At 35.8% G+C, this 22,194-nt stretch overlaps 2 protein-coding genes across 2 annotated transcripts; one reads left to right on the forward strand and one right to left on the reverse strand.

Annotated features, from left to right (window-relative positions):
- The first annotated feature begins 305 nt into the window (after nucleotides 1-305).
- LOC132152518 (nuclear envelope integral membrane protein 2-like) lies at nucleotides 306-8,511 on the forward strand. The gene is made up of 9 exons (XM_059561277.1): nucleotides 306-523; nucleotides 1,898-2,007; nucleotides 2,164-2,395; nucleotides 2,477-2,549; nucleotides 3,839-3,932; nucleotides 4,202-4,316; nucleotides 7,024-7,270; nucleotides 7,745-7,933; nucleotides 8,048-8,511. Exons 1-9 carry the CDS (start codon nucleotides 433-435, stop codon nucleotides 8,331-8,333), a joined length of 1,437 nt encoding a protein of 478 aa, XP_059417260.1. The 5' UTR covers nucleotides 306-432; the 3' UTR covers nucleotides 8,334-8,511.
- Nucleotides 8,512-9,185: 674 nt separating this feature from the next.
- On the reverse strand, nucleotides 9,186-21,060 carry LOC132153129 (major facilitator superfamily domain-containing protein 6-B-like). Its single transcript, XM_059562392.1, has 7 exons — nucleotides 20,761-21,060; nucleotides 17,856-19,410; nucleotides 13,807-13,904; nucleotides 12,866-13,027; nucleotides 11,699-11,797; nucleotides 11,332-11,609; nucleotides 9,186-10,046 (listed from the first exon to the last, which is right to left on the reverse strand). The coding sequence occupies exons 2-7, from the start codon at nucleotides 19,406-19,408 to the stop codon at nucleotides 9,786-9,788; spliced, it is 2,451 nt and encodes an 816-aa protein (XP_059418375.1). The 5' UTR covers nucleotides 19,409-19,410; nucleotides 20,761-21,060; the 3' UTR covers nucleotides 9,186-9,785.
- Between the last annotated feature and the right edge of the window lie 1,134 nt (nucleotides 21,061-22,194).

Consider the following 22,194-nt stretch of genomic DNA (forward strand, 5'->3'; position numbering starts at 1 on the left):
TATATATATTAAACATCTGAAGCCAACTGAAAATGCTAAAAACTACAACTGTACGTAAATCTAACTACAAAAAAACGTTGTTTACTTTCAAACTTTTAACTGCGGATTAAGACTGGACTAATCGATCATTAAACGACCAAATAGACTACATTAAGTCAACGTAAACTTTGAAATGGCTTTTAATGCGAGCTTTTTGTGTATCTAACGAGTTTTGTCAGTTCTTATTCTACATTATAAATTCTGCATGACAAATGAGTAAATTAAATATCGAGACGCTTCATGCAGTCTGAAACTGTTAGTCTGGTCTGGGTTACACGAAGCCCACCGAATTTGAAACCGAAAACATTAGCTTAGCTCAGTTTAGCTTAGCGGGCCAATCATTAACATGATGTCTGTCAAATCTATCAATCTAGCACAATAATCCACTAAAACATGGGGACGTTAGCTGCTGTGTTAACCGTTTTAACTCTTTTGTGTGCTTCATGGCAAAGTGCAGAGGGAAACAAAGGATATTCATACGCCGGTAAATGGTTTGAGTCGTATTCTAAACCAAAAGGATTTTGACTTAACAGACCACAACGTAAACAAACGTTATTAACACTACAAAACAGTCATGTTGTGTATAGATATTATGCTACATACCTTTATCTATGATTCTTTGAATGCGATAAAATCACCGAGTGCCGTTAAAGTACTGTTTATTCGACTCGTGAACTTTGTGAGCTGGATACAAATGCTAACTTGGTGAAGCATTTATAACTTATCCGTGGTGCTGTGTGGATAGGGACTTTGTTATTATTTGTTAAATCTATTTATAATATAATCTGTTTATATTTTGTATATTTAAGGAAAGACTGTTCTGTAAAAAAATAAATAGAAATAGTTCTATGAGAACAGTATTAAATAAGTAAAATAGAGACTGTAAGGAAATAAAACGTAGTATGTGGTTTAACTGTCTTTTTTATTTTAGAAAAAACGATAGGGATTACGGTTTCAGTATGTGAGATTTTTCAGAATCCCATTAACAATAACCAAATTTAACTGGCTTGTCTGCATGTGTTTGTAATCTTATCATGGTCCTAATCTGTCTGTCAAGTCTCATTCTTGGTTTTTTTGGCCCTGTAGTCCCTTATAATGTATATATTTTTTTCCTCATTGTGCAAAAATAATTTATGGATTATAAATAGAGGTCAACCGATTTTACCATCAATAACTAGATTGGACCGCACTGGTTGAAAACGGATTCAATCAGCAATTTTTAAAAAGGAAACTCCTAACGAAAATTGTGATTAACCTTTATTACTACAAAAAAACAAAAACACCACTGAACCATGAAAATGTACTGTACAATTGAAATATAAATAAATATTAATATATTAATTAGGCATATACCTGACTTCATGTTGGATTCTTATTGTAAAGTGTTACCATTTGACAAAACAGTCATGTTTAAAGATGGCCATCTTTAAAAATGTACACAAAGGCCATAGCATTGAAATTAGATACATATGTATACTGTATGTATACTCTCCCACTTTATTGGCTTCTGTTTTAGAACTCTTAATGATTATCTGATCAAAATAACAAATATGTATTAGAGTAACATTTTCCTTAATCCCAGTTTGGTGATGAGTATAAGTGATGCGTCCATTTATAAATGAGCTGCATTAATTGTGTGAGCAATACTTGATAGAAGCAACCACACATGAGTGTGTAGGGTTTTAAAAATGAGGGTGCTGCAGTTGTATTAGTATTGTGATTAAAATGAATTGAGCCTGCGAGCAGAAGCTCTTCTGTTTTCAGCTGTTCTGTTTTAAACATAGAAAAAAGAAATGAACAGTGGGGATTGTTGAATTAAAGCAGAGGAGTAACACTGATTCTTTCCTGATTTTGACAGATTGCACCTATGTGAAAGGAGACAGTACCCATGAGTATTATGGGAGTCGATGCTTCTGTTACAGCCCTGGTACAGTAATCAAATGGAAGGACATCTGGTCCACCTTCAAGGTATTATCACATGATCACACTTTAAAGTTATTTATTCTTAATGTTGTGTGTGTGTGTATTGTTTTTTAAACATTTATTTTATTTTATTGGACTAACATGAGGATGAGTTAACTCTCCCTTTAAATTTAATACTGACACGACATATGCTGTTTACAGGTAAATGTGTCAAGTGATGAGGACGTCTTTGTCATGTTTCCGATGGAAACCACAAAATGCCATCATCCGGATGATCTTCTCACTGTTACTAACTGCTTTGTTGAACACTACTGGCCATCCACTATCCGAAGGGAGAAGTCTTTGGACATTCCTCTGGTTGATGAAGATGTCTGCTTCATGACTAAATCGCCTAGAAGCAATACTGAGTATACACTACACGTCTCCAACAAAAGTGAGCCAGAATATCTCTCACACCTTATTCTTATGAAGAGTAGTTGGGCACTGAATCATGATTGTTTATGTACTTTTACAGGGTTAAATAGTATGTGCTTCCTGCTTTTTGTGTGTGGGCTGGTGCTGTTTGTCAGAGCGGGAAAAATATGCAGGTAAGTCGCAATTTAGCTCTAGTTTAGATGTTATCTAGAGATAATCTGTTTTAAGGGTTTTTTTGTTGTATTTTTTTAATAATTACCCCACCTTAAATTAGGATAAAGTAGTTTAATATAAAAATGACACTACATTTTAAGGAATAAGTGGGAGCAGAGTGGCATTTTTTTTTTTTTTTTTACTGGATCTAGGAGTAGATATTTTTGAAAGTCTGAGGGTTTTTGTACAGGTAGTTAATCTCCGATCTAAAGTGCTGCTACATTGCTGCAACACAAATTTGTAGGTAACAAGAACATAGAAACATTCAGGAGAGCAGGAAATTATTGTCAACACTGTCCTGTGATTTATCAGCTTGAAAATGGAAAAGTTACAGCATATTCTTTCTGTTTCTGAAGTGACTACAGAAGTTGCTAAGTAGCTACTACTTGTTATAGCACTTGTATATCTTTGCTCTTTTGTTGTTTTTGGTTGCTTCCGTTGTCCCCATTGTCGCTTTGGGTAAAAGCTTCTGCTAAATGACTAAATGTAAATGTAAACTACAACCTGCATGAGCAAATAGTGTGATTTTACAGACCTTGAAATGTCATGGAAATTTCTGCAATTAATGTGATATATTTTTTAAATATATGTCAAGCTCTAAAATATTATAAGAGGCAGAAATAACTTTTCTCTGATTGTAAAACCTTATCCTGTAATCATAAATCTGGAAACGCCATGTAATTTCATTGGCCATAAAGAGTGTGAAAAAAATTTTGTTCTTGAGATGCTTGGAATTATGGAATTTGTTTATTTTGTATTAATTATTGTAATAATTATATTTAAATTTTCTTACCTTTTTTAAGCTAAAACGTTTAAAGTAAGCAGCTTTGTCAGATGAAGTATATTCGCTCTCATGGAAGGCTTTAAACAACATCTTGAACAATAGGGGTGTTGCAGTCAATGCATAAAATCTAGCTGTTCACCAGTGCTCTGAAATCTCACCTGCAAAATTTGAAAATGTAAATATTGAAAGTAGTGTGCATTCCACACAAGGTTTGAGGACAAAAAGACATTGGTTCTTACATATGCTGTAACCAGGGAAGATTTTTAGTGAATAACAAAGCTAAATTTCAATTTGTTTCTAACACAAAAACAATTGCATGAATATAACTCACAAGTCATATGGACTTTTATGGGGCTTTTTTTGTCCTTTTTGGAGCTTGACAGCCAAGGTCACCATGAATAGTTTAATTCATTTGTGTTTGAAACTTAAAACTTATTATTCTAAACGACTCTTCATGTTTTCCAGGAGCTCACTGTTTTTCTACACCACTGGAGTGACTTTGGGAGTCATCGGCACATTTGTTTTCCTAATGCTTGTCCTCAGAAACCTTGTACCAACGGTGTGTAATGCTGCTGTCACAACCTTTATCATGATCATGATACACAGTATCACATGTTTCCTCACACTGATCAAACATGTTGGATGAGTAGTATGAGTTTAAGCCTGTCAATGCTGGTGGAGGTGGAGACTCACTCCTCAGCACAAACATCCTCACAAAGTAAAAGAAAAAGGGCTGTGCAATCATTTACAGATTGACTGGCAGCTCATAGTTTTAGGGTATGTCAGAAGGTTAAGCATATTCATTTAGGCTTTGCTTTTTCCCCCCAGCGAGGTCTGTTCTTGGTGTTGTTGGGCACTGCCTCTGGTGTGTCCTACATAGGGATCCAGAGGGTGATAAATGAATGGGATGACATCGGGACTGAGCACTGCATGGAATTACTGGGTAACTTGGCAACCCTTTTCTGTTACAACCCATCTTTCCCTGTTTTCCTTTGCAATCTCATCAGTCAATTACCTTTTGTACAGTTTTGCATTTCAGTCGAATGCCACGTGTTGTCTGTAAATTTGCTTGACGTGCTCTCTATACAATAGAATAATTACTGTACATGTCATTTAGACAGATTATTCTTCTACACTCTCTCTGCATGTTTCATCAACTGAAGCGCTCGCATTAGAACATGCCAGCATTGCATAGTAACAGTTTAGAGCAGATTGAGATTCACCTTTTGTATAGTATATCTTGGCTCCATTAGTGTTATTATATGAGGGCCAAGTATTTTGAATGCTGAAATGACTGCCTCTTGACTGCTCAATAGACTCTATTCTCTGCCAAATCAATTTCCCTCTTCAAGCACTCGCAGTATGTAAATGCATCAGTGTTTGAATGCGAGAACCACAGGCATATTAAGATTAAGGGAAAGAATCCGCGGTGCTGCTGGAACATTGATTTCTATGCCTAAAACAAAAAGGCTCTGGGAGGATTACAGCCCCAGTGAATGTCTATATATATATATATATACTTTTATTTCCTCTATATTTGTTCTTTTTTGTTTTCTCAGATCTACTGTTACATTAAAAGAATAATTCACTCATAAAGGTCAAAAGGTGATTTTTGATTTAATCAGTGTTTTCACAAAAATATTAAACAGCATTACTGTTTTCAACATTTATAATAAGAAATCAAGACACAAGAAAGCTTAGGAATCACTGTATATTGAGTAAACAATGACCCAGTAAATTAATACAACCATTATTTTCATTATTTATATTTCACCATTGTTTTTTTTTTATGTATACTAAAGTATTTAGCAATCCATTGCTCTGGCAGCAGCAGCCTGTAATGTTTCCATACTCGACAAATACACCACATCATATCCACTATTTAAATGGGTCTTATGACGTTGATAAAAAGAAAATTAATTGTGAAAATATTGGTGTAATGCAGTATGTTTATGTGGTTTTAAGGTAAAAAAAAAAAAAAAAACATTATTTTCCACATAATGTACATTATTGTTGCTCCTCTATGCCCCGCTTTTCTGAAACGCATTGACTTTAACAAAACTCATCATTCTGAAAAGCATGGTGTGTGCTGATTGGTGAACTATCCAGTCCATTGTGATTGGCTGAATGTCTCAAGTGTTTCATGGAAATGTTATACCCCTTAATATACTGTGATGCTGTCTCCCGGTGCGACGAGACAAAAACAATAAAACCTATTATAAACAAGGCATTTGTTGCATCCAGTGGGGACATAATTACTGATTTTAATGACTTAAAGTAAAACACGACTTGGTGGCGCTCAAGCACAAAACGGTCTTGCCAAGCACACTTGATAACTAACGACAAAGAGGAAGTAACTAGACTAAGAAGATGCATCGAGGCAAGATTAATGTAGAGCTGCTGTTCTCACTGCTGTCTGAACACAAAGGCCTTTATGACAAATGCGACAGCAACTACAAATCTCGATAAGAGGGAGTTGTTATGGAGAGGAATTGCAGATCTTAGGATTCGATGTGTACTGGTGTATTTCTTTTTTTAATTAAGCGCTGACATCTAATGTCAGGGAGTGAATTTGCACAGTCAATTGGCTCATCGGCAGCAAAAATCACTTGGTAATGAACACAAAAGACGCTTTGAAAAATGTAGGCGATAAGCATGCGCGATAATCGTCATGGTGTGCTTTTACACGCTGTGCTGGGTATCGTGCCGCATAAACAGAAAACCATGTCTGCATTTGTGATCGAAGAAATGACATACAACTAGCACTGATCTACACTGTTCAAAACTTGCGTTTGAATTATCAGTGGCAAATTCTTTAAATATGAAAACATACCTACAAGCTGCGAGTTAGAAGCCCCAGACTGTCCTTGCAAAGTTGGAATTGCCCCACTTTATGGAAACCGTTTTTATGCATTGTAGGATACTTTCCCAGGAAAGTCCTCCGTAAAATGCGCTGCACACATCTGAATATTTGGGTTGAACTGTTCTGAAACAGTGTGGTAAATACAACTTAACCACTGATTTCTAGTTGTGTCCTCGTTTCGAAGGCTAAACAAATCAGTGTTTACAAAGTCAAAGTTTCTTCTTTCTTTGAGTGAACATCTGGGCTGCGTTATGCAAATCTTCCCACACAGTGATGTAGACGTGGGGGCGTGTTTAAACGAGGCGTTTTAGGAGGGCATGGACGAGTCTTAACTTTTATAGAGAATATCTTTTTGGGTTTGAGACTTTAGTCTTTGCAACTTTAGAGATCTAATCTATGCACAAACAGCTTGTAACACTCCAAAGAGAAAGGAAAACTTGAACCCCTGTACATATGACCCCTGTACACTCACCCAATGCACATTTTAGCAAGTTAAATTTTGCCTTTAAGGAATAGTTCACCCAAAAATGTATATTTAACATGACATTTAGTTGTTTCAGTGTGTATCTATCGTGACTGTTGCACCCTGAGTGTTTTGTGTACATATTATTGCTATTGATTATGGGCTGTTTATAAATGACAGGCTCCTTCTGTTTGATACAAATTGGGCATGCTTTTATTTATTGTTACCTTGCTACATAAAGTCATATAGTGGATTATGTACATATGTATGTACACCAAACTTGACATTTAAAAATAATGTTGACATTTTCTCTTTTCTCTGCAGTTTATGTGCTCATATCTGGGTTATTTAGCTTTGCTATATGCTATAAACACGGCCCCATCACCAACAAACACACCCTCAACTTTATGACCTGTTGTATGCAAGCAGTGAGCGTGGTTTTGCTGTACTATGGGATCACATTCCCCCCTGCCTGCTACGTATTGATCATTGCACTGTTGTGCTGGAAGTTTCTGCCCTTGGCCTGGAGCCTACTGCACTTGGTCTGGAGACTTCTGCTGTGGATTTGCAGGTAAGGAAATCACCACAGTTTGTGTTTAGGGCAGTGCTTTATATTTCCCGACCCAATTCATTCAAAAGCTGATCATGGTTACTTACCAAAATGAAGCCAGGTGGTTGGAGGAAAGGGGTTAAAAAGTAAAGGGCAGGTGATGCTACTTTTTGTTCCACTGACTTTCATTCACACAAAAGCAAATGCAGGAGACACGGATGTGAATTTTGCTTTGTTCCAAAGTTTAAGTTTCATGAACTCTGCCCTGGGAATTCATTATCTCTTTAAGACATGTAATAAATAATAGATTGATAAGTCACGGCATTGGTGTGACCTCTTAGTCTAATTAAAAGAATGAACTTAAAAACTATAGGATTTCATGTTGACTAAGTCTAAGAAACTGAAAGTGAATCACATGATGAAATTGACCTTTGAACAGGTGAAATACGTAATCATAAAAATTAGCATGTATTAATTCTGACTTTATGCCTTCAGTGTCATTTACTCATTCCTGCGCTTATTCTGGAGGAAGAAACGACCCAAGGTCAGGCTACTGACTGAGGAGGAGTACAGAGAGCAGGGAGAGGTCCACACCAGAGCCTCCCTGGAAGAATTACGGAAGCAGTGTAACAAGCCTGGTTTTCCTGCATGGGACACTGTGTTGAGGCTCAGATCACCGCAAAAGTAATTACAGTTTGTATTCATCAAAATAAGCATGTTTAAATGGCACACTTGTACTGTATATACGTGCCATTTTATTGAATGATATTCTTCACCAGTTGCTTCTGCCTCTTTCAGGTTTGCAGAGTTTCTGCGCAATGGCAATCACGTCACTAAAGAGGAGCTTCAGAATCATGAGAATCAGTACAAAAACATGCTCTTTAACTGCAGCTCCAGTGACACCCAGTCGCACAGAGTAGAAGCAGAGGACAAGAGCGAAGATGAGCTGGATTTAAACAGTCCCCCAACCCCAAATAACGTCCCCAGTCCAGCTGTATATACTCCAGCTGTCTGCCCGTATCCCCCTGTCAACTACACCCCTCAGCCAGAACCCATGGATTCAGAAGACCAGGATTTCTTTTAAAATCATCCTTTTATCTGTAGGAGGACTGATTTTATGTTCATTTTAAACATACTTTTTTTAAACGCAAAACATTTTTATAAGAAATCATGACTCTAAGGAACATTTTAGTAGGTCCATAAGAATTGTAAAAATAATCTTTCTTTCTCGTTTGCGTTTAAATGATCTCTTTCAAACAGAGTGGGCTTTTTTTTTTTAGCAAAACATTGTATTCTCGTACCCAAATGATCAAAGCTGGGAATAACACTTAAAAAAAAAAAAACTGTTGTCCATACTCTGTTAACAGTGACTGTGCTGCTCTCAGGTATATCAGGATATCATTGCACTAGCTAATACATTTGCCTCAACTGTTCAAGACAATGAACAAACACATACAGTTCCACAGCCTTTATGTAATTTAAGGAAACAGTGCACTCTAGTGTTGGTTAAAGGAACAGTTCACATAATAATGCAAATTGTATCTAGTTTACTCATGCTCATCTTAATCTCAAACCTCTCCGTCTTCCTTGGAACACATAGAGGAAGTTTAGCTGGATCTCCAAATTACTCTCTGTCATATAGTTAAACTAAACGAGGACATATGGTTTTCAAAAGTTTCTGTTTCAAATCTTCTGACGTCATATGATAGTAATGTTCATATAAAAGCAGAACAGATTAATATTGAATAACAACTTAAGTTTAAATCTAAGTGGCTGTTCAAATAAAATTGTGCATATACGCAGAAGTATTGAAATGTACCTTTTCAATCACAATGTCACTAGAGATTTCCTATCATTTTGTGAGTTCCAAAAATTATAAAAAAGGACCATAAACTTAGTCCAATATGTTGCACTATATTCCAAGTGAATTATTACATTTTAAATTCTCAATTGTATTGTGTCATCATATGTAAACATATCTTTTATAAGCAGAAGTCACTCATACAGATGATTTCAGAACTCATATTGGGCAAAACAATACCTTCCGATGCTTCGTATTAGCTACTATACTCTTGGTTTTACAGATAACTATATATTTAACAGAACAGAGCATGGCTTTAACATTTTATTTAATACAGAATAGATGTTTTATATTTAAACTTGGTCACAAGAAATATGGAAGCATGAATAGCAAAATAACATTTTATACAGAGTGCAAAGCAACTATGCTTCTCTATAGCAATGGCAAGTCCCGTGATTATTATACCGAAGCACCTTAGCTGTTACATTATAAGAATTGATCACTCAGAAGTTTGCAGATTTACTCATAGGCACTGACCCTGTACAAAGACTTGCAAGCCCTTTGCAACTACTAATGCATGATATAAACTGTGGCAGTGCAAAGCAAATAGATTATATTGCCTCATCTAATGTAGAATACCTGTATGCCAACATAATATTTTTGGTCCAACATCAGCTGTCATCTTTTACACCCCATACCATGTCTCTAAATCATAAGGCTGTTTCCCAAAGCAGTTCAGTGGATTGTTGATTGTGGTTGTGCTGTTGGAGGCAGCTGTTTGGAATGTCCTGGCAATGGAGTTGAGTTTTCTACTGGTTCTTTTCTCCCTGTGGATGGAGGCGGTTCTTCCACAGGAGGGACAGGGTGTGTGTTCTGAGGAACGAATGCACTGGTAGTAGGTCCTTGTGAGAGATATTCTGCCGGACTTAATGTATCGGATTGTGATGATGAGGATTCATCAGCAGGTGGCGGCACTGAAGTTTGCTCATTTGTCTCCTACAAGAGGAGGACACATAAAGGTTAAACATTTGAAATAAATTACTAAGGTAAGGTACATTTTATTTGTTAAGACGTGTGCTAGAATGAATAATTAAAATTAAAATAAGACCATTTTAGGATCATGATGTTTTAAGCTGTGATATTTTCTTAAAAATGCACTAATTGTTAACTAGATTGTATTTTATTTTGAAATAACAAAAAAATCTTCTCTATAGGGTTAAGATAAAATTGAAATAATTCATTTTATTTTAATAAAAATAAAGGCAATATAAACAGTTATTACTATGACACATAAATACTTCACAATTTAAGTTTTACATTTTCTTAACTAAAATGTTAGACTTAATGGATTAAAAAGTCATAAATATAAAAAAAAAAAATTATAATTGGTCCTGAAAATATATATATATTTTTAACCACTCAATTATCATTATAATAATCCATCTAGATGCTTTTTATTTTTTATTGACTGAATTAAAGACTAAATTAAATTATACTGCAATACTTTCTCTATTTAAAAATAATAAAGGCAGTACAAACAATAATTACTATGATTCATTAATATTTTTTGCATTTTTTTAAATATATATTTTCTTAGGTGGTGAAATATGACCTGGACATCGTGAAATGTTTCGTGAGATGCATCAACCAAGCATTTATTTGACTTCAAATATAAACACTATGTGTACTTTACAATGACAGTACAATGATAGTAACTGTGCCAAATGCGGGGAAACAAACGGCAGCAAAAAAAGTAAAAAATGTCCTGACTTTAAACATTTGCTCAAAAAAAGATATTAAACTGGACACAAAGCAGCTGAATCACAGAAGCGTGTTTTAAGAAAGGACAAACAAAGATGACAACAAAAAAGCATTTATTTTGGCAAGAAGTAGGTTGTACAACAGTGTTAGCAAGACTTATGTAAATTATCCAAGAATACATGAAGAATGAAAGAGGAAATGCAATAACAGACTGTGACAGGACTGCATGCATTTTTGTGTAAAAAGTGCAAAGATTTTTCCTCACCTTTCCCCTGAGAAAATGACAGCGTGAATGCAAAGAGAAAGAGTTAATCATTCTGTAAAAATATATCAAATATAATTTGCCATCAGTATGATATGTTTTTCCATAGTGGTTTTCACAATAATTCCATTCCAAAAAGCCAAGATGATAAACGAATACAAGTATAAACAAGAACATTAGCAGGGAAAGGGAATTAAACAGCAAGAGTGAAACTTTCACCACCTCCTCATGTCCAAATCCCAAAGGGTGCTATCCTACCTGCAGAGCTTGACTTCCACCACAGGGGTTGCTCTTTGACAAAGCAACCATATCTCTGATCTGATAGAGGGCAAAAGCAATGGTGACCCACGGGGAAGCAGACACCACCCAGGCTGGCTTGTTGACATTTTCTTGCTCTTCCTGATGCCTGGTTTTCTTAGGAGGCGACTTTGATTCGAGATTTGGCTGAGATGCGGACTGGTCCTGGACTAAGTCAATAGTGGCGATAGGCACTGGGCTGGAGGGTACTGGGATGTTCTCGGCCAACATCGATCCCTCTGTAAAAGAGCACAGACGTAATCAAGAAGCTGTGGCAGGTTCTACTCCAGCAAAATGGTCATTTTGTTGTAAAACAGCAGGAACGTACTTTTATCCTCGTTCTGACCTAACAGCCACTGTATCAGAAAGAAGATGAGTAATGTAACCAGGGAGGCCATACCGAGGCCTCTGAAGGTTTCTGCAGCACCTAAACAGGAAATTTGCAAGGTGAAAAAGGAAACTTGAGAGGAAACCGAAAAGAACAATCGAAGTTTTCTGTATATATCCAGTAAGGCCCAAAAGTCTAGGGACATTTCTATAAAATTGTATACACACTACCGTTCAAAAGTTTGGGATCAGAATGATTTTTTATGTTTTTTTACAGGAGTTTCTTAAGCTCATCAAGGCTGTATTTATTTGATCAAAAATACAGGGGGAAATTTTATATAGTGAAATATTATTATGATGTAAAATAACATTTTATATTATAATATACAATAAAATCAAATTTATTCCTGTGATGCAAAGCTGAATTTTCAGCATCATTACTCCAGTCTTTAGTGTCACATGATCCTTCAGAAATCATTTTAATATTATTAGAATTATCAATGTTAGCAACAGTTGTGCTGCCAAATATTTTTGGGGGAAACTGCAATACTTTTTTCAGGATTCTTTGATGAATTAAAAGTTAAAAAGAACAGCATTTATTTAAAATATAAATCTTTTCTTACAATATAAATCTTTGCTATCACTTCTTAACAATTTAACACATCCTGGCTGAATAAAGGTATGAATTTCTTTCAAAAAAAAAAAGAGAAAGAATTAAAATTTCTTTTTAACTTTTTATTCATCCAATAATTCTGAAAAAAGTATCACAGGTTCCAAAAAATATTAAGCAGCACAACAATTTCCATCAGTGATAATAAATCAGCATATTAGAATGATTTCTGAAGGATCATGTGACACTGAAGACTGGAGTATTGATGCTGAAAATTCAGCTTTGCATCACATAATAAATAACTAAATAAAATATATTCAAACACAAAACAATTATTTGAAATTGTAATAATATTTTAGTTTTATTTTTACTCTATTTTTGATCAAATAAGATTTAATGATTTATTAGTATTTAAGTTATAAAAAGTCAATGTTTAATTCTCCTTTACTACAAGGGTCTGACACTTTTCAACGGTCTAAATATATAACAGCTTAAAAGCACGTATGAGGCACATGTATGGGAAGTCTGTGGTGTCTCATGGTCTTGTTGATATCATACCGAAGAAGTTAACAAAAACTCCTCCCAGCATGGCTCCACATCCTCTCCCCAGCCCCAGGTGCAGCCCCTGCAGGATCCCCTGAGCTGACGTGCGCAGAGCTGGAGGAACAGCAGCACTCAAATACGAGATGCATGCCGCCCACACGGATGCATGTGTCAAACCTGCATGACACATTAACATAAGCAAACACTTGTGCATCTGCTCATGAGTTCTTTTAAAATAAATGACCACAACAATAAGACACCATTTAGTTGGTATACAAATATGCATATGTTGAAAACTAAAATGTTAAAAAGCAACTCTATAAAAGTATTACGCAATATGCTTTAATTCTGTTACAAGTGATCATTAAAAGAAACAAAATGAAAAAAAAAAGATATATATATTTTCATGTCTCTAATGTTTCTTTAGAACTTGCGTATATAAATGAGCAGACTTAAACTGATAGCAAGCTAACAATATTGTATATAATATCATATTACTATTACGCTTCATGTGCGATGGGAACAGGGTCATCCTGTACAATGTCAATAGTCAACACAGTCCCAAGATAATAGTGGCTGAAGCAGCTAAACAGGCTTTTAAACTTGGTTTAGAAAATTTCAAAGGTCTTGGCATTTTAATAAAAGAGTTTACTCCTCTAACAACCGATGTTGAACAGCATAACGTACCATCTAGCCAGTGACAGTAACATTTCTTTCAGTTTTGAAACAAACGGCACTGCCCTAAACCTGTGTATTTCTAAACTGTAACTGTGTGATTGCAACAGCATGTCTGATGTGAAATAAGGTGGCAGATATAGTGCAAAAACAGCTGATTCATGTCCTTGGATGATCTCAAACATCAGCTGTGGTCACTCAAGAGCACAGCCTACTAATCACAACTCCACTTTCTGTTAGATAAGGCCAGTCGGGTGACACAAAAACACTGTTTTTCTCACCTTGAAGCACCTCCATGGGTAAAACTATCCATGCATTCTCCAGGTAGGAGATGTACAGATAGCGTGCAGTGTTGCAGGCCAGTCCGATATAAAGGACTCTAAAGAAAGAAAACACAATCATGTGTATGTCATATTTCATTCATACGTATGAAACAATGCTTTTCTGTACAATGAAAATATCACGATGGGTGTAGCTAAACCAGTTTGGTTTATAAGGCCTAGTAAAGGCTGGGTGTTGCTGCTGGCGACGTCAGTCTCTATTCTGAAGGCCGAATTAATGATCTCACCAGTGCTAATCTACAAACACAGAATCTCTGACAGGACAAAAATACTTTAATGTCATTAATACCAGATTAATTTGAATGTTGTTTCATGGAAAACCAATCCTATTAAATTGAAGCATATCATTTCTTTGCTATTAGCATCACTGAGGATAAATTATAGTCATAAATGATATTATGATTATAATTTCTAAATACATGATATTGTGAACAATTCATTCATACGATTCATTCATATTCATCTTTTTAACTAGTAATTTTTTATTAAAACAACATAACCCAATCTTCCGGTTAAACAACAGGAGACATATGTCTTGACTTCTCCAAACATTCAGTTTGCTTAAACACCGCACCTTTTTTATGATCGCCTGCAAGCTCGCATTGATATAAGCAACATTCAGTGAATAAAGAAGTCCCTGTCCTAAATGTTTTTCTTTTCTGATAATTCTTTTAACTGGGATGTACGTCAAATTACAGAAGAAAAGACTATAGCTACTTCATCGCAACTTTAAATAGAATAAAGATTGTTTCCAAACAGGTTTCCTAACCACTCTCCCCATCTGCCATTGGTTGAACAAATACATAGCCCCACCCCAAACTCACACCATTGGTTGAGTCAGTGTTGCTGTTGTCCGGGAAGCTCGACAGACCAATGTTTTGCACAACGTTTACACTTTTTGAGGGAATCAACCTTGAAATGGCTTACTTGAGCAGAATTTATCACCAATTTAAATTATATACGCTATAACATTTTTTAAACCAACAAATTGTTTTATAATTAAAGTGATTTAAACAAATTAAAAGTTGTTTAACTGGGATGTACATAACACAGAAGAAAAGATCTATCACTATTTACGCTTCATCACGACTTAAAATAATGATTGTTTCTTAAATACTCTCCCTGTCCTCCATTGCTTAAACAAATACATAGTCCCGCCCCAATCTCACGCCATTGGTGGAGTCAGTGTAGCTGTCAGGCTGGTCAGATTCCAATGATTTGCTCCACAGTGTTTAAATGTTTTAGAGAAATCAACCTAATAACAGCTCATTTATAGTTGTGTGCACCAAAAAAACTACACAAAAACCTTTAAACAGGAGCTTTACAACTCATCTCTTCATACAGCTACATGAACAAAAGCAGCTCTGGGAGATAGATAGCCATGCAAATGTTGACTCTACAAACTACAGAGAACATTTCATGGTACACTATAAAAAATAAAGTTGACTCTGCCACACCCTCTGCCTTTAGAAAGCTTTAGAATTGATCAACAAAAGAAGCAAGCTCAGTGGATCAATGCTGACAATGTGTGATCGGGCTAATGGCAGGATAAAGTTACAGGCCTCTCTGCAGTCATCACTGAAAACAGGCCACATAACAAAGGCTATAGAGACTAAACTGAAGGTATCAATATCAATAACATTTTTGTTTCCATAAGATTTTTTTAAATGTAGAACACAGGAATGTATTATTAATGTATACTGACTAAAATACAAATGTAGCAAATTGTTGTAGGAATATTATTTAATATAATATATAAAAAGTTAATGTACACTATATATTAATATAAAAATCCCATCTGTGAGATATAGTCACATTGTGAAATATAGAGTTACAATTCTGGGATATAAAATCACATTGAGAAATAAAGTTAAATTGTGAGAAATTACAATTTTGGTATATACTCACATTATGAAATCTAATGAAACAATCTTGAGATATAAAATCACATTGTGTGATATAGTCTCTTTGTGAGCAGCAGCAGTTCTGCAAGTTTCACCACCTCATGTCCATTAGCTTTTTATTTATTTAGTTGTTCTTTTTTTAACAACAATCAAGTTGCTCAGTATGGTAAGCCAGAAATCATCTTATATGTTGCATGGAACTGCAGTTCTGTTACGCAGCATAATTACTATACCTGCAGATGCAGATTGTTGCTAACTAATCAGCTTTTCACAAAACAGCATCTGTCGACAAAAAAAACATCTCCATAAGCTAGAATGTGCCAGAAAGTGCCAGTACTCTGGGAAATACCGCACACTTGAGAACAAAAGGAGATTGAGGATGTGAGCAGAAGTGTCTGTTTACCAGCACCCATATTCACATGGTAAACATCCTGGAAAAGGGTGGCCTGCATCTTGGTTGTAGATAGTGTGCCCAGGCTAGGCAGTGCCCATTTACAGCTTAACCAAAGGCAACAATACTTACTGAGACACCTTAAACAACCTTTGAACTTTCCCTGTGAGCCTAATGTACACCACTATGCCACAAATCTGGCAGATGTGCTTGGTCGTGTTCTCATAAAATATTGAGCAACCAGGATATGGTTACTATTGCATGAAGGCGTTGTTTGGGCACACTAAAATACATGAACTAGTAACTAAAATAAAGTAGTTGGCTCCTCCCATACAAAGATTTGCTCAACACTGACCCCTGAGCATACATTATAAATGAGTGTTTAGCTTTTGTGAACATCAGAAGACACCTGTCTATGACAAACCAAATGTGTAGAAGAGACAATTTAATATAATTTTGTCAGTAAATCTAGCTCTGAATGTAATGACAACATAAGGAACAATTTGCCTTTCTAATTATATCCGTTCATTTTAAACTAAACTTAAAAATCTGAACATAATAGCTCATTTAAAGTATTAGTAAATACTATAAATATAAATAAACTACATTTATTTACATTAATATTATTTATATAAATTATAAACACTAAATTGTAAAATAATATGTGAACCTGTACCTCAAAACCAGTGTCAATTTTTCGAAATTGAGATTTATACAACATCTGAAAGCTGAATAAATGAACTTTCCATATATGTATGGTTTGTTATGGTTTGCATGGATAGAACAATATTGGACTGTGATACAACTATTTGAAAATTTGGAATCTGAGGGTGCAAAAATATCTAAATACTGAAAAAAAATCAACTCAAAAGTTGTCTAAATGAAGTCCTTAGCAATGCATATAACTTATCAAAAATATATTTATGGTAGGAAATTTACAAAATATCTTCATGTAACATGATCTTTACTTAATATCCTAATGATTTTTGGCATTAAAAAAATAATCTATCATTTTGACCTATACAGTGTTTTTTTGGAATTTGCTAGAAATATACCCAAGGAACTTAAGTTGCTGGAGGTCGCAGAGTCTACATAGGCCTTCTTACGGTCCAGTCACACAGGAAATATTATTGCATTTAAGAATAGCTTAAAAACATGGGGCTAAAGGTGGCAAGACACGATGCACCAGTTAAATGCATCCATCTAGTTTAACAATTAACAGCAGAGTGGAACACAAAAGCACTTTCTCACTTTCTGTGTGAACTGGCTCTTACCTGACCTTACTATCCAACTCTTATCAAAAATGGTCTGCACTTAGTTGCCACTGCTTTTTGCATAAAAGTTGAAGTGTGCTCATTTGTATACGTAATTGCTCAACATTCTACTCTCACTGCAACTGAATGACTCATGATTGAGACAAACTGCTGTCAGTGTGAACATCCCAAATAACAGGAGAAGCCTTAGCCAACCACTTGCATTGGAAAGTGGACTGAACAAATGTACAAGCGGTAAGTGGTTATCCTATTTGGTCTAGCATCTGCATACCTGCCATTAAAACAAATAAAAAATAATTTCCAAATTAATGTTTCATAATCCAAGCCCACTTTCCATATGTAAAAGTAGTAGATAATCTTACAATACAAGTGCAGTTAAATAAAAATGATGCAATATATTTTACATAATTAGGTTCCCACCTGATGTGTCCAACAAGCTCAATGAGTTTGTGGCTGATGAAATAAGCGGCCAGCTCAGACACGTGACTGAGCACCGAGCAGATGCCAAAGAGAGTGGGGGTGCCCTTCAGGTCCTCCAGATGCCAGTAGAGGAAGGTGAACACGAAACCGTAACCAAACCCCATGAACCAGGCCACAAAGAGAACCGTACCATAGCGGACGCCACAAATGATCCGGAAGAGATCTCTGAAGGGAAAATGTTGTGGGGTGCTTTCTGAGCACACGGGTGCATCATCTGAACTGGACTCTGGAGACGAGACCTCCTGAACCACTTGAGTTATTTCCACATCCTCCTTCTTGTCCTCTTCTTCGTCTGACCGATAAACCCTGTTGTCAAAGTGGAACTGCGTTGCCACAATAAGTGCTGCGGTCATCAGGACTCCAAATGCTATGAATGCAATTTGGTAGTTCTTGTAGTCGGGCTGGACACAACCCGAACCCTGAATGAAGACTGTGATGTGCGTGTGGTCGATCCAAATGCCCACTGACAGCATAGAGACACCCCATCCCAGAGATCCCCACATTCTCTGGAGTCCATAACGATCTCGGTGTTGGCCCAAGTACTGAAGAGTGACAGTGTCCACAATGGTCACAGCTGGGGCGCTGAAGAACTCACCAATAATAATGACCAAGAGGATCAAGAGAAATATAGTATCTACTTGTTTCTTATTAAAGACTATGATATTCTCTTTGAGTTTGGCAGTGGTAGCTTTTGTTTCAGTTGTCGAGGTAGATTTTGACGTAGGTGTCGAGGTACGAGGCGACACTGTTGTCGAGTTAGATGGCATAGAAACGCCGACAGGATTCTCAGTGGAGTTTCCAGAGGGATCGACTGAGGTATTTACATTTGCACTTCGTATGTATCTAGAGTGAGGTCTATATGCTTCTAATATTGGCTGAGAAATGGGAGGAGCAGAGTATATATTCTCAATCAGGTATCTTCGTTGTCTGGTATGGTTACCAGTTTGTGTATAGTTTGTAAAATTGTTTGGTGTCTCAACAGCAGGGTCCTTACTGACACAGGTCATAGCAGCTGGCTTGACAAAGCCAATACCGCAGTTAAAGACCACCCAGCAGAGTACAGAAAACAGTAACACTGCCTTTCCTTTCTTGAAGCGGTCCGCCACTACTCCCCAGAAAGGCGCACTGCAGAACTCGATAAAATAACGGATCCCAACTAGCAGGCCACTTTGGCTGGGTGTCATTCCCAGCTGCTTGTAGTACACAGCAAGCAGGGGGTGTAAAGAGCCATAGGCGGAGTAAAAGAAGAAGTAGAAGACCTTGGAAATCAAGAGATGGTTGTCTATTCGCACACAGCACCTCTCCATGCAGTCCATACTCTGAGAGGGCTGGGAAGGGAGTGTGTCGTTGGGGGCAGACAGTGCTGTTTGACTGGACGGTGTAGTGTTTGCCACCTGCCCCAGGGACAGAGTGTTAAATGGTTCTGACAGAACATATTTCCTCTTCTGGTCCTCCTCGTCATCCGTAAGGATGGCCACCCGATCACTCGCCATTTCTGTGAGACAGACATAAACATCTTTTAAGGACATGGTGGATAACGGCTTCACATTGTAGAATTAACTTGCAATTCTTAAATGTTGGGGCACAACCATTTGGTCAGAATCTGGCTGATTAACATTAGCAGGGCCATTTAGGTGGACAATCCAATAGCATTACCCTGAAGGACCAAAAATAATTTTATGGACCCCCCCCCCCCCACACACCCTTGTTTGCAGCCTCTCACAACACAGTTCATGGTCATGAAGAGCTTGAGAGATTCTTGCTTTACCATCAGCCAATCAGTATTGTCATGATGTTTTTTTTGCTTTATTTGTCTGGTGATTGGCTCAAAAAACAACAACAACAACAACAACAAAACCCTATGCAAAGTGTCCATTTATTTTATAGATTTATAACCACATACTTATGGTCTCATGTTCATAATACAGTGTTCATTTAGAATATTGGCAACATTATCTAAAAAAAAAAAAAAAAAAACAAAAAAAAAAACGGAGGAAACATAAACTTCCAATATCATTCTGTGATGATATCAAAGGTTGTACAGAAGATCACACTACTGTTGTTATGCATTACAAAAATGTTATTTTTTTTGTATTTACCCATACTAATAATTTGTATATTGTTGTCTATACTATTCATAGGAAGATTAATGCAATTTAATATTTAGCACACTATTGCTTACCTTTGTGCATTAAACCATTTTGATAGCACCTTGATGTCCAGTGAAGCAAAACAGTTCACTGTGTGCTACTTTTATTTCAAATACCACTTAGACTTTATATATATATATATATATATATATATATATATATATATATACTGTACATATATACATATATATATAAATATATATACTGTGTATATATATATATATAAATATACATATATATACTGTATATATATACATGTGTATATCTATATATATATATATATATATATATATATAGCCTCTTTTTTTTACCTGAATGTAAATCTAAGTTATATGACTGCCCTTAATTAACGATATTAAATAATTAGTATGATTGCACATCAAGTGAATATAATGTTGAACATCAGGTAGTATTAGTAAAAACCACATTCTTAGGAATGCAATTGAGAGATGAAGATCATTGTGCTGTGGAAGGAATATTAAGTACAGTCAACATTTAAAAACAGTAACATCATGTATCATAATACACTTGGGTGTAGTCCCTTGTCTGAAACTGATTGACACACACATCCTGCCACGACCTGTATTAACATTGCACATTGCGCTAACACAATGCCTAAATGTATTTAAAAACACAACTGATCATGCATTATTTTTCCTTCAGTGTTTCAGTGGCTCAATACAAAGCTCACTTACCCGGGTGTTGTGTGGAAGTTTATGTTATTTCAACGTCTGGCGTTGAAGGAGGACGATCCCTTCAACAGACTGCTCTCTCCTTCCAACCATCATTTTTATCACCATCCTGGATTTTTGCTTACTTTCTATGAATAGTCCTCAAAAAGCGAGGAATTCCGGTAGCGCATAGGAGCAGATTTATTCTACGGCCGTTTTCATCCGACCTGACGTCAGTCTCTCACTACCTGCGATGAGCACAGCGTCAATGTGGTCGTGGGACTGCCTTATTGCCATTGATGTCATTGGCAACTGTGACACCCAGTTTCGTTCTTCTGTTCTTGAAATGTTTTTGAGGTTTTCCCGTTAAGTGTTTGCTTGAGAGACGATGCCATATCTAAGATCAGTCAGATGTTTATTATTTTAGGATTTTTTAAATAATTAAAATAGGCTCTATTATAGCCTAGTTTAAAATAGTTTATATTAACTTATATGTGGGGTAAAATACTTCAATGTTTGAAAAAAAAAAAATTTAATTATATTTATATATATTCATAGGCTATACATTTTCTGATTAGAAATGATAGCTAGCCCATTTTTGACCAGCGAACTGATCCAACTCTAGTGATGAAACAGCGACATCTGCCTGCGCTCACTAAAGTTTAAATAATAATAATAATTAAAAAAAAACTTTACGAAAAGCAACCAAATTTTTCAGCAGTTATTTTAATATATAGTATATAAATATTAATCTAATCTGTATTTTCTGCCACAAAACTATGTGTCAGTAGGCTAACTGACAGCATCAAACTAAGTACATTTACAACAAATACAACTATAGAGAAATAACACCAATAATTTATATAACCAAAACAGCAGCTTTAAATATAAGAAGAGATAAGCGAGCCGTTCTAGGTCTAAAATCGGTGAGTCATTTTTTATCTGTTCATTTTCATGAACCGCACAAAATTGATTCACTGGAATTATTAGTACTACATCCCAACGCTACATGACAGCGAGAACCGAGTATGAGGAACCGATTCACTGAGATGAATCAGAATTTCCAAAGTTACATGTGAAAGCGAAGACCGAGACGAATCGATTCACCAGAATGTACATATGAATCGAAGTCAAATACCTTGCATCCTAAACAAACTATTTTGGCACAAATTCATCTATAACTAGTTAGAAGCTAACAAAGTTAGACTGACGCCAAGATGGAGAGCAAATGTGTAATTTCTTCATCCTTGAAAACATTTAACAAGGTAAAAGAAAATCTTACTACATTAAATATGAGTTCAGTTGCAACGAGGAGAATGTATGTATGTAACCGAATGATACTTAAAAATTGAACCTTTTTACCTTTTACCTACTTTTAGATTAAAAATAACTAATATTTTTTTATTTATTTAACTAATAACCGTTTAATTAACTAATATACATAATTGGCAAAAAAAT

The sequence above is a fragment of the Carassius carassius genome, chromosome 11 (genome assembly GCF_963082965.1).
Source record: "Carassius carassius chromosome 11, fCarCar2.1, whole genome shotgun sequence".
Classification (NCBI taxonomy): domain Eukaryota; kingdom Metazoa; phylum Chordata; class Actinopteri; order Cypriniformes; family Cyprinidae; genus Carassius; species Carassius carassius.